General features: G+C 44.8%; 1 protein-coding gene across 3 annotated transcripts in view; it reads right to left on the bottom strand.

The window, feature by feature from the left end:
• dnajc1 (DnaJ (Hsp40) homolog, subfamily C, member 1) overlaps positions 1-10,062 on the bottom strand; it is a 14,992-nt gene extending 4,930 nt beyond the window's left edge. For 2 of the 3 annotated variants that reach the window (XR_004108458.2, XM_031319168.2), the window contains exons 1-8: positions 9,750-10,062; positions 8,599-8,700; positions 7,404-7,450; positions 7,061-7,226; positions 6,685-6,773; positions 4,621-4,714; positions 2,492-2,576; positions 458-615 (exon numbers count right to left, since the gene is read on the bottom strand). Coding sequence is in view for 2 of the 3 variants with exons in the window: in XM_031319168.2 (XP_031175028.1) it covers positions 458-615; positions 2,492-2,576; positions 4,621-4,714; positions 6,685-6,773; positions 7,061-7,226; positions 7,404-7,450; positions 8,599-8,700; positions 9,750-9,938 (930 nt within the window). In the remaining variant the exon portion in view is untranslated. The remainder of the gene's footprint in view (positions 1-457; positions 616-2,491; positions 2,577-4,620; positions 4,715-6,684; positions 6,774-7,060; positions 7,227-7,403; positions 7,451-8,598; positions 8,701-9,749) is intronic. The other variant, XM_031319169.2, reaches the window with a different exon arrangement.
• Positions 10,063-12,500: the final 2,438 nt, after the last annotated feature.

The following is a 12,500-nucleotide window of genomic DNA, read 5'->3' as shown; positions in this document are numbered from 1 at the left end:
CACAGTAATCAGAGTACTACCCAGAGTAACCAGAGTACCTCCCAGAGTAATCAGAGTACCTCCCAGAGTAATCAGAGTACCTCCCAGACTAACCAGAGTACCTCCCAGAGTAATCAGAGTACCTCTCAGAGTAATTAGAGTACTACCCAGAGTAATCAGAGTACCTCTCAGAGTAATCACAGTAATCAGAGTACTACCCAGAGTAACCAGAGTACTACCCAGAGTAATCAGAGTACCTCTCAGAGTAATCTGAGTACTACCCAGAGTAACCAGAGTACTACCCAGAGTACTACCCAGAGTAATCAGAGTACCACCCAGAGTAACCAGAGTACTACCCAGAGTAATCAGAGTACTACCCAGAGTAACCAGAGTACCACCCAGAGTAACCAGAGTACTACCCAGAGTAATCAGAGTACCTCCCAGAGTAATCAGAGTACCTCTCAGAGTAATCTAGTACCTTCTTGCGGGCAGCTCTGCGTTCTTGCAGCCAGTCGTCCATCTGGTCCTCGATGTCTTCGATGGACGTTTCCTGCTGGCAGTAACTCACGCTCTCCGTCTGAAGGTCGTACACGGGGAACTCCAGCTTCGGCTTCTTCACCTTCGGACGCTTCTCTCCTGGAGGACAGGTAGTACAAATACACAACCTCAGAGACAGGTAGTACAAATACACAACCTCGGAGACAGGGAGTACAGAGACACAACCTCAGAGACAACCTCAGGGACAGGTAGTACAGAGACAGGTAGTACAAATACACAACCTCAGAGACGGAGTACAGAGACACAACCTCAGAGACAGGTAGTACAGAGACACAACCTCAGAGACAGGTAGTACAGAGACACAACCTCAGAGACAGCTAGTACAGAGACACAACCTCAGAGACAGGGAGTACAGAGACACAACCTCAGAGACAGGTAGTACAAATACACAACCTCAGAGACAGGTAGTACAAATACACAACCTCAGAGACAGGTAGTACAGAGACACAACCTCAGAGACAGGGAGTACAGAGACACAACCTCAGAGACAGGGAGTACAGAGACACAACCTCAGAGACAACCTCAGAGACAACCTCAGGGACAGGTAGTACAGAGACACAACCTCATAGACAGGTAGTACAGAGACAGGTAGTACAAATACACAACCTCAGAGACAGGGAGTACAGAGACACAACCTCAGAGACAGGGAGTACAGAGACACAACTTCAGAGACACAACCTCAGAGACAGGTAGTACAAATACACAACCTCAGAGACAGGGAGTACAGAGACACAACCTCAGAGACACAACCTCAGAGACAGGGAGTACAGAGACACAACCTCAGAGACAGGGAGTACAGAGACACAACCTCAGAGACAGGTAGTACAGAGACACAACCTCAGAGACAGGGAGTACAGAGACACAACCTCAGAGACAGGGAGTACAGAGACACAACCTCAGAGACAACCTCAGAGACAACCTCAGGGACAACCTCAGGGACAGGTAGTACAGAGACACAACCTCATAGACAGGTAGTACAGAGACAGGTAGTACAAATACACAACCTCAGAGACAGGGAGTACAGAGACACAACCTCAGAGACAGGGAGTACAGACACACAACTTCAGAGACACAACCTCAGAGACAGGTAGTACAAATACACAACCTCAGAGACAGGGAGTACAGAGACACAACCTCAGAGACACAACCTCAGAGACAGGGAGTACAGAGACACAACCTCAGAGACACAACCTCAGGGACAGGTAGTACAGAGACACAACCTCATAGACAGGTAGTACAGAGACAGGTAGTACAAATACACAACCTCAGAGACAGGGAGTACAGAGACACAACCTCAGAGACGGGGAGTACAGAGACACAACCTCAGAGACAGGTAGTACAAATACACAACTTCAGAGACAGGGAGTACAGACACAACCTCAGAGACAACCTCAGGGACAGGTAGTACAGAGACACAACCTCAGAGACAGGGAGTACAGACACAACCTCAGAGACAACCTCAGGGACAGGTAGTACAGAGACACAACCTCAGAGACAACCTCAGGGACAGGTAGTACAGAGACACAACCTCAGAGACAACCTCAGGGACAAGTAGTACAGAGACACAACCTCAGAGACAGGGAGTACAGAGACACAACCTCAGAGACAACCTCAGACAGGTAGTACTGAGACACAACCTCAGAGACAGGTAGTACTGAGACACAACCTCGGAGACAGGTAGTACAGAGACAACCTCAGAGACAGGTAGTACTGAGACACAACCTCAGAGACAGGTAGTACTGAGACACAACCTCAGAGACAGGTAGTACTGAGACACAACCTCAGAGACAGGTAGTACTGAGACACAACCTCACTGACAGTCAAAATAGATCTAAAACGCAAAAAATGACAAAAACAGACGAGAGAGAAAACTTGAACACAGCAAAGTGTTAAAGTAATTTGTGGATCAGGAACACGATTATTAATCTGTTATATTTGATATAAAAGTATTTACTGGGGACAACTTCCTGCTCAGCTTCAGCTTCTTCTCTCTGCTGCCGTTTCATCTGCTGGTAGTCCTCGTAGTACTGCTTCAGCTCCTGAAACACAGAGACAGAGACCTAAGGATTAGTCAGGGTAATAAGGAGAGGTAGTCCTCGTAGTACTGCTTCAGCTCCTGAAATACACACAGAGACAGAGACCCAAAGGTTGGTCAGGGTAATAAGGAGAGGTAGGCCTCGTAGTACTGCTTCAGCTCCTGAAATACATACAGAGACAGAGACCTAAGGGTTAGTCAGGGTAATAAGGAGAGGTAGTCCTCGTAGTACTGCTTCAGCTCCTGAAATACACACAGAGACAGAGACCTAAGGGTTAGTCAGGGTAATAAGGAGAGGTAGTCCTCGTAGTACTGCTTCAGCTCCTGAAATACACACAGAGACAGAGACCTAAGGGTTAGTCAGGGTAATAAGGAGAGGTAGGCCTCGTAGTACTGCTTCAGCTCTTGAAACACAGAGACAGAGACCCAAAGGTTAGTCAGGATCCCTTGGGTAATGTTAATAAGCCCGTACATGTCTGGCCCTTGATGTATTCTCATTTTCCAGTGTGGCCCATAGTGACATGGAGTTTGACACCCCTGGTCTGAGTGATCATAGGTCTGCAGCTCCTACCTGCACGGTGTGCGGCAGGTTTTTGATGGACAGGTAGATAATGTAGGTATGTAGATAATGTAGGTAATGTAGATAATGTAGATAATGTAGGTAATGTAGGTAGTGTAGATAATGTAGGTAGTGTAGATGATGTAGGTAATGTAGGTAGTGTAGGTAATGTAGATAATGTAGATAATGTAGGTAGTGTAGATAATGTAGGTAGTGTAGGTAATGTAGGTAGTAGGGCTGGGCGAAAAATCGATTTTATCGATTAACTCGAATGTGTAGTTAACGTCGATTTGTTAAAATGAAAATCGATTTTCTCCTTAACATCCGCCAACGCTCCCCTCTGGGCTCCCATAGCTCCGAACGGGCTCAGCCCTCGCCCCGCGCGTTTGCCATAGAGATACACAAACAACATGGCAGCGACAGGGACTAATATTAATTCTTTTCTTAACTAGTAGTTTCATTACTTACTTATCCATAATCTCCGCCGAAATGACCGGCAGCTCGCGGTGCTCTGTCCCCGGCTGAGAGTCACCTATTCTCGGATAACTGAACCACCAGCTACCGCTGACCTAAAGGACCACCATGCGGGGCACCAGAGGCGGTATTGAGGAACTCTTTTGCGGCTCAACACATCTACTAAATGCCGCTGATACGACCGAGCTGTGATGGAGGTCTGTAGCGGCTTAAACAACTAGCAATCGCCGCTCTGTAGCACGGAGCTCCTCTTCGACGTTTGTTTCTACCGCTAGTTACTACGAAGGAGCTTGCTCCAGGTATGCTACATTCAAGAGACCATGGGATGTTAATGTACGTTACTCAGCAACAGGTGGAAATAGGGGCAAGGTTGCGCAATAACGTTAAAATGATTTGAACTTTTAGCGAGGAACGAGAAGTGAAATACCTGTATGTGTGAAAACAGCTTTATCTCACGCATCCGTTTGTTTGTTGAATATATAGCACCCCCCCATCCATAAAAAGGGAAAACACTCAAACCAATTTATATTTCCACAAAATTGGCATGAATAATCATAATGGTATACATGCCCCATGTGTGTGCGTGTGTGTGAGTCAAAACAAAATAAAGTTAAAACTTGTTTTGAACAATTTCTTTGTCATCTGCAGATTGATTTTAAGTAGGGGGAGAAAAAAATCGATTTAAATCTTAAATCGGATTTTTTTGGAAAAAATCGGGGATTTTATTTTTAGGTCATATCGCCCAGCCCTAGTAGGTAGTGTAGATAATGTAGGTAGTGTAGATAATGTAGGTAGTGTAGGTAATGTAGGTAATGTAGGTAGTGTAGGTAATGTAGGTAGTGTAGGTAGTGTAGGTAATGTAGGTAGTGTAGATAATGTAGGTAGTGTAGGTAATGTAGGTAGTGTAGATAATGTAGGTAATGTAGGTAGTGTAGATAATGTAGGTAGTGTAGATAATGTAGGTAGTGTTGGTAGTGTAGATGATGTAGGTAATGTTAAGGTCTGCAGCTCCTACCTGCACGGTGTGCGGCAGGTTCTTGATGGACAGGTAGAGCCAGATGCTGAGCTTCAGAGGGAGGATGTCGTGCCAGTGCGGCCGCTCGTAAGCTCTGAAACAAACACACAGAGAGAGCCAGGATTTATCACGTCATTTTAGGGGATTTATCATGTCATGTTACAGGATTTATCACGTTATGTTACAGGATTTATCATGATGTCATGTTACAGGATTTATCACGTTATGTTACAGGATTTATCATGTCATGTTACAGGATTTATCATGTCATGATACAGGATTTATCACGTTATGTTACAGGATTTATCATGATGTCATGTTACAGGATTTATCATGTCATGTTACGGGATTTATCACGATGTCATGTTACAGGATTTATCACGATGTCATGTTACAGGATTTATCACAATGTCATGTTACGGGATTTATCACGATGTCATGTTACGGGATTTATCACAATGTCATGTTACGGGATTTATCACAATGTCATGTTACGGGATTTATCACGATGTCATGTTACGGGATTTATCACAATGTCATGTTACAGGATTTATCACGATGTCATGTTACAGGATTTATCACGTCATGTTACAGGATTTATCACGTCATGTTACAGGATTTATCACGTCATGTTACAGGATTTATCATGATGTCATGTTACAGGATTTATCATGATGTCATGTTACAGGATTTATCACAATGTCATGTTACAGGATTTATCACGATGTCATGTTACAGGATTTATCACGATGTCATGTTACAGGATTTATCACGATGTCATGTTACAGGATTTATCACGTCATGTTACAGGATTTATCATGATGTCATGTTACAGGATTTATCACAATGTCATGTTACAGGATTTATCATGATGTCATGTTACAGGATTTATCACGATGTCATGTTACAGGATTTATCACGATGTCATGTTACGGGATTTATCACGATGTCATGTTACGGGATTTATCACGATGTCATGTTACGGGATTTATCACGATGTCATGTTACGGGATTTATCACGATGTCATGTTACGGGATTTATCACGATGTCATGTTACAGGATTTATCACGATGTCATGTTACAGGATTTATCACGATGTCATGTTACAGGATTTATCACGATGTCATGTTACAGGATTTATCACGTCATGTTACAGGATTTATCACGTCATGTTACAGGATTTATCACGATGTCATGTTACAGGATTTATCACGATGTCATGTTACAGGATTTATCACGATGTCATGTTACAGGATTTATCACGATGTCATGTTACAGGATTTATCACGATGTCATGTTACAGGATTTATCACGTCATGTTACAGGATTTATCACGATGTCATGTTACGGGATTTATCACGATGTCATGTTACGGGATTTATCACGTCATGTTACAGGATTTATCACGATGTCATGTTACGGGATTTATCACGATGTCATGTTACGGGATTTATCACGATGTCATGTTACGGGATTTATCACGATGTCATGTTACGGGATTTATCACGATGTCATGTTACGGGATTTATCACGATGTCATGTTACGGGATTTATCACGTCATGTTACAGGATTTATCACGATGTCATGTTACAGGATTTATCACGATGTCATGTTACGGGATTTATCACGATGTCATGTTACGGGATTTATCACGATGTCATGTTACGGGATTTATCACGATGTCATGTTACGGGATTTATCACGTCATGTTACCAACAGAGTCCGCTCTAGCAGCATCGCCAGATAATGCTTATATTCCTGAAAAGAGGTAAATAACTCGACCAACACTCGTTACAGAGCTGCTCGGTTTCTGTCCGGTTGTTATGAACATTGTTGTTACGACCGCATTGCATTGTGGGATACTGATGCCAGCGTAGTGTCCAGTGTTTACGTACTGTAATACTTCACCAGAAGTAGTATTAAGTAATTCACGTACTATTGGATTAATTCTAAGGTTTGTTCTGTAGTAGTATCTGTACCTGGAACAGGAACAGGAAGTAGTATGTGTACAGGAAGTAGTATGTACAGGAAGTAGTATGTGTACAGGAAGTAGTATGTGTACCTGTCGTGCGTGGCGCTGCGGAGCTCGTCTGGTGGTCTGGAGCTCAGCTTCTTCTTCTTCTCTTTCTTCTTCTTACTCAGCAGCTCGTCCTGAAACAACGAGGAGGAACAGAACATGGTGTTACCTGCATAGCTGGGCTCTGATTGGCTGTAAGCTGCGCTGTGATTGGCTGTAAGCTGTGCTCTGATTGGCTGTAAGCTGTGCTCTGATTGGCTGTAAGCTGCGCTCCGATTGGCTGTAAGATGCGCTCCAATTGGCTGTAAGATGCGCTCTAATTGGTTGTAAGATGCGCTCTAATTGGCTGTAAGCTGTGCTCTGATTGGCTGTAAGCTACGCTCTGATTGGCTGTAAGCTACGCTCTGATTGGCTCTCTCACCAGCTGTTTCTCCAGGTAGATGGACCAGATGACTGCGTAGTGTCCCACAGTGAGGATGAGGAAGAGGAGGAAGGCCAGCTCAGCGTTGCTCATCTTCCTCACGCGTCTGTAGTAGAAGACCGGCTGCCGCCAATCAGGGAGCCCGTTCTCCAGGATGTCATCATACCTGATGTCATACACACACTACGTTAATAACACACACACACACACACACACACACACACACACACTACGGTTAATAATACACACACACACACACACACACACACACACACACACACACACACACACACACACACACACACACACACACACACACACGTATAATAATGTTTAGACTCACTTGCGTCGGCGCTCCTCATCCTTCAGGACTTCATAAATGGCCACCAGCTGAAAATAATAAATATAAATATAAATATAAATATAATACATATAATAATAATAATAAATGGCCACCAGCTGAAAATAATAAATATAAATATAATACATATAATAATAATAAAAAATGGCCACCAGCTGAAAATTAAAGCACAAAGAGATCATTCAACTCTGTTATGATGAGATGAGTTCTTAACAAGTGAGTTAGGGTTTACAGCAGGACGCCAGCTCTAGAGCTCTGAGTCTGTAGAGGGCTCTAGAGCTCTGAGTCTGTAGAGGGAGCAGGACGCCGGCTCTAGAGCTCTGAGTCTGTAGAGGGAGCAGGACGCCGGCTCTAGAGCTCTGAGTCTGTAGAGGGCTCTAGAGCTCTGAGTCTGTAGAGGGCTCTAGAGCTCTGAGTCTGTAGAGGGAGCAGGACGCCAGCTCTAGAGCTCTGAGTCTGTAGAGGGAGCAGGACGCCGGCTCTAGAGCTCTGAGTCTGTAGAGGGAGCAGGACGCCGGCTCTAGAGCTCTGAGTCTGTAGAGGGCTCTAGAGCTCTGAGTCTGTAGAGGGAGCAGGACGCCAGCTCTAGAGCTCTGAGTCTGTAGAGGGAGCAGGACGCCGGCTCTAGAGCTCTGAGTCTGTAGAGGGAGCAGGACGCCGGCTCTAGAGCTCTGAGTCTGTAGAGGGAGCAGGACGCTGGCTCTAGAGCTCTGAGTCTGTAGAGGGAGCAGGACGCCGGCTCTAGAGCTCTGAGTCTGTAGAGGGAGCAGGACGCTGGCTCTAGAGCTCTGAGTCTGTAGAGGGCTCTAGAGCTCTGAGTCTGTAGAGGGAGCAGGACACCGGCTCTAAGTCTGTAGAGGGAGCAGGACGCTGGCTCTAGAGCTCTGAGTCTGTAGAGGGAGCAGGACGCCGGCTCTAGAGCTCTGAGTCTATAGAGGGCTCTAGAGCTCTGAGTCTGTAGAGGGAGCAGGACACCGGCTCTAAGTCTGTAGAGGGAGCAGGACGCTGGCTCTAGAGCTCTGAGTCTGTAGAGGGAGCAGGACGCCGGCTCTAGAGCTCTGAGTCTGTAGAGGGAGCAGGACGCCGGCTCTAGAGCTCTGAGTCTATAGAAGGAGCAGGACGCCGGCTCTAGAGCTCTGTAGAGGGAAATCATTTAGAAGAATTAAGAGCTTCTCACCTGTCTGAACTGAGTTTCAGCGTTTTCATCTTTGTTCTTATCAGGATGCAGAGAGAGAGACAGCCGGCGATATGCCTTCTTCACCTCTAATGCTGACGCATCCTGAGAGACAGACAGGTTAGAGAGACAGACAGGTTAGACTTAGAGAGGCAGACAGACAGGTTAAAGACACAGACAAGCAGACAGACAGGCAGGTTAAAGAGACAGACAGACAGGCAGGTTAGAGAGGCAGACAGATTAGAGATACAGACAGAAAGAGAGAGAGAGAGAGAGAGAGAGAGAGAGACAGGCAGACAGACAGAGAGACAGAGAGAGAGAGACAGACACAGACAGAGAGAGAGAGACAGACAAGGAGAGACAGACACAGACAGAGAGAGACAGACAGAGAGAGAGAGAGAGACAGGCAGACAGAGAGAGAAACAGAGAGACAGACACAGACAGACAGACAGAGACAGACAGACAAACAGACAGAGAGAGAGACAGACAGACAGACAGGCAGACAGACAGAGAGACAGAGAGAGAGACAGACAGACAGGCAGACAGACAAGCAGACAGGTCAGCAAGGCTTCAGGAGATTAATATATAAATTAATATATAAAATGAATGAAGTATAAACAGATAGCAGGCTTGTCCCTGTTAGTCCTTCTGTTTCTATTATTGTGTCCACCCATGTATATCAATGAGGGTGGACACAATAACAGAGACAACTCTCAGCATGACCCAATAATCTGATATAATCATGTGTTAGCCGTTAGCATGAGGAACTGGACCACAGCTGCTAGCTAGCGTTAACTTAGCTTCTCTGTGTGTGTGCGTGGCACTCGGCTGGTAACAGCTGCTGCGCTGTAACCATGGAAACATCAGCATTTAGCACGTGTAACCGGTGGATTTCTGGGGTCTCTTTCTGGAGATAATCTGTCAGATTTCTCAACAGGACGGTGGCAGAAATATCAACAACATGGTTAACAATGAGCGGAGTGAAACATAAACACTGCAGTCACGGCTGTGTCTCGGCGCCTGCGCAGTGTGCCCGTGTTGACGTCGACACGTGTAGCGGGTGAGATCTAGCGTCCTCCCTGCATTATAACCCACCCATGAGGCTCCAGCAGCCATCTAAACACACAGAGACCCTAACAGAGACACACACGGACCTGGTCCAGAGACAGGAACTGGTAGAAGCTCTGCGGGATCTCCTCCACCAGGTCCAGCAGCTCCAGGTCCGCGTCCCAGGCCCAGAGAGGGGGGACCGAGGCCAGCAGCAGGGCCAGGCCGAGCAGCGAGGGCCCGCAGGGGGCCAGGCCGAGCAGCGAGGGCCCGCAGGGGCCCAAACACACCCGCATATCACCGACACACAGCCACGACAACACACCAAGCACGGCGCTGAGAACTCTGCTCGGAGTGCTACTGTCAGCCTCACAGCACCGGAAACACTGCCGGTCACATCCGGGTTACGGCGCTGTCACAATAAAAGTCCTCTCTGCGAGTTTTACAGAACTTAACGTTTTATTTAGCGCCCCCTACAGCATTTAAAGAAGTCGCCCTGCAGGGCGTTTCACCAGTCTGACGCTGACGCTCCAGACCATGAACTACAACTCCATCTGAACTACAGCTCCCAAGGTCGCTTTGGGACGGAGAAAACCACGTGACACGTAACGTCCTTAGCAGCAGCTGCTCCGTTCTCTGAATGATTAGGCTGGTTGGAGATGAGCTGCTCCTCTCCTGTAAGGTGGACGAGAGCAGCCGGGGGGGCGGGGACTAAAATCAGCTGTCAATCAGACAGTTCCCAGCTGATCCAGCTGATCCAGCAGCCTTCAGGCTGAACAGGAAGTCACACAAACACTGTGGTCCGATTCTGATTTAATGTTTTCATGTTTTCAGACCCAAATATCAGCTCCTACACAGTCTCCAATTGTTTAATTATGACAGAGTAGCTGTTAACATGCTCTACATCTGATCTGATGCTGATTTTAATCAACGGACTGGAGATGATCTGGTGCTGATGTTAATTAATAACAGACTGGAGATGATCTGGTGCTGATGTTAATTAACAGACTGGAGATGATCTGGTGCTGATTTTAATCAACAGACTGGAGATGATCTGGTGCTGATGTTAATTAATAACAGACTGGAGATGATCTGTAATCTGATTACAGTCTCTCTGACTTCTAAACGTCACTATCAGCCTCACAACATGTGTTCTGTACAGAATAAGCCTTTAAATCAGACTAATAGCAGTTAAAATCCCTCCAAATCAAAATCAATAAAAAGTTTATATAAAATATCATCATGTTGAGTCGATTGTGAACCAATCAGCTGTTAGATCAGCTGAGAGGCCGGTGTTTCCCAGCATGCCCTGGGTCCGCCTGGGTCTTACAGTCGGTGGAGAGCAACTGCGGCGCCTGGCTCTAAAAACTGCGGCCGCCGTGATCTCATGAGGTCATCGTTGACCACGTGTGCATGACGTCAGAGCAAGTCGGATCAAGTCGGACACAAATCTACCCAGCATGCATTGGGCGGCGATCGCCAATGAACGATTCTGCGCATCTCATCTCCAACGAGCCTGATGAATCAGCTGACTGGTTCGCAGCGTCACCGCCACACGGACCAATCAGCTGCTGCCCTGCAACCGGCCCCGCCCCGTTCCCGCGCTCAAAACATAATACAGTTTTTAACAATCACGTTGGCACTAACTTCACAACCTTGACGTCATTTTTCAAAACTCTAGACACAAAACTCACAACCAATGATCAATATACACATTTTTCACTCTAACACTTTTTTCAATTACTTGGATACAATACACATAAACCTGAGATCAGCTGTTCAATATGATACAACTTAACATCAAAGTACTTATACTTCAAAATACCATTCACACATTACATTTCAGATGATTGTCTATTCATTTTATTACAATGATCTAACTATCAATCCATACAACTACTCTAAATGATAAGTAACTGTTGCATTACTATTGATGAATAGTTGTATGGAAACAGATATAGAATATATATATATATATATATATATATATATATATATATATATATATATATATATATATATATATATAATATTCCATGTTATGAATGTTACGAAATTCATTGTTACCAATTAGTGTGAACCATCAGAATACAGTATCTATGGATGTAATATTTCATCATCATTCTTTACTGTAATGTACTACCGTATATCAGACACTGTTACTATGGGCCATGTACTACCTTTACTGTAATGTACTACTGTTTACCAGACAGTGTCTATGGTCCATGTACTACTACTGTAATGTACTACTGTTTATCAGACACTGTTTCTATGGTCCCATGTACTACCTTTGAGACTATTTACAGTATTGACAGTACTGCACTGTATGCATGCAGGCCTTTAGAATTGCTTGTCCAATTCTGCCAACTCGTTACTGATGTTTGAGATATATACTTTATATATATATACTGTATATATACATATACATAAACTTATATATACTCGTACCACATTGTTTTCCATGCCCGAAGGTTTTTTCCAAGATGTTTGGATAATTGTGATGTAGATGAGAACCTGCGACCAAATCCACAAGACAGAGTTGATGAATATGTAGAAGTACAGTAATCACTTCGTTGTTTTGCTTTTTACAGTACAACCAAGTTGAGGAATACTGCATTTGATGTTTTACAGTACTACAGTCTTTCCTTTTCTATTTCCTAGCTAATTATTTTGCTTTGATTCAAATCAACCTATGTTGTGATCGTACTGTATTGTTTTTCATCAATACATTTCAGGGTTGTCTGTAGTATTCTCTCTACTACTGCAGTACTTTTACAGGGATGTATTTACATCTAGTACCATAATGAAACATGTATCACCTATTTTGTACTACAATATGTACTGACTGTACGAAGGAT

Source organism: Sander lucioperca, chromosome 9, assembly GCF_008315115.2.
Source record: "Sander lucioperca isolate FBNREF2018 chromosome 9, SLUC_FBN_1.2, whole genome shotgun sequence".
Lineage (NCBI taxonomy): Eukaryota > Metazoa > Chordata > Actinopteri > Perciformes > Percidae > Sander > Sander lucioperca.
Note: the sequence above shows the minus strand (reverse complement) of the source record. Positions and strands in the feature narration are given on the sequence as shown.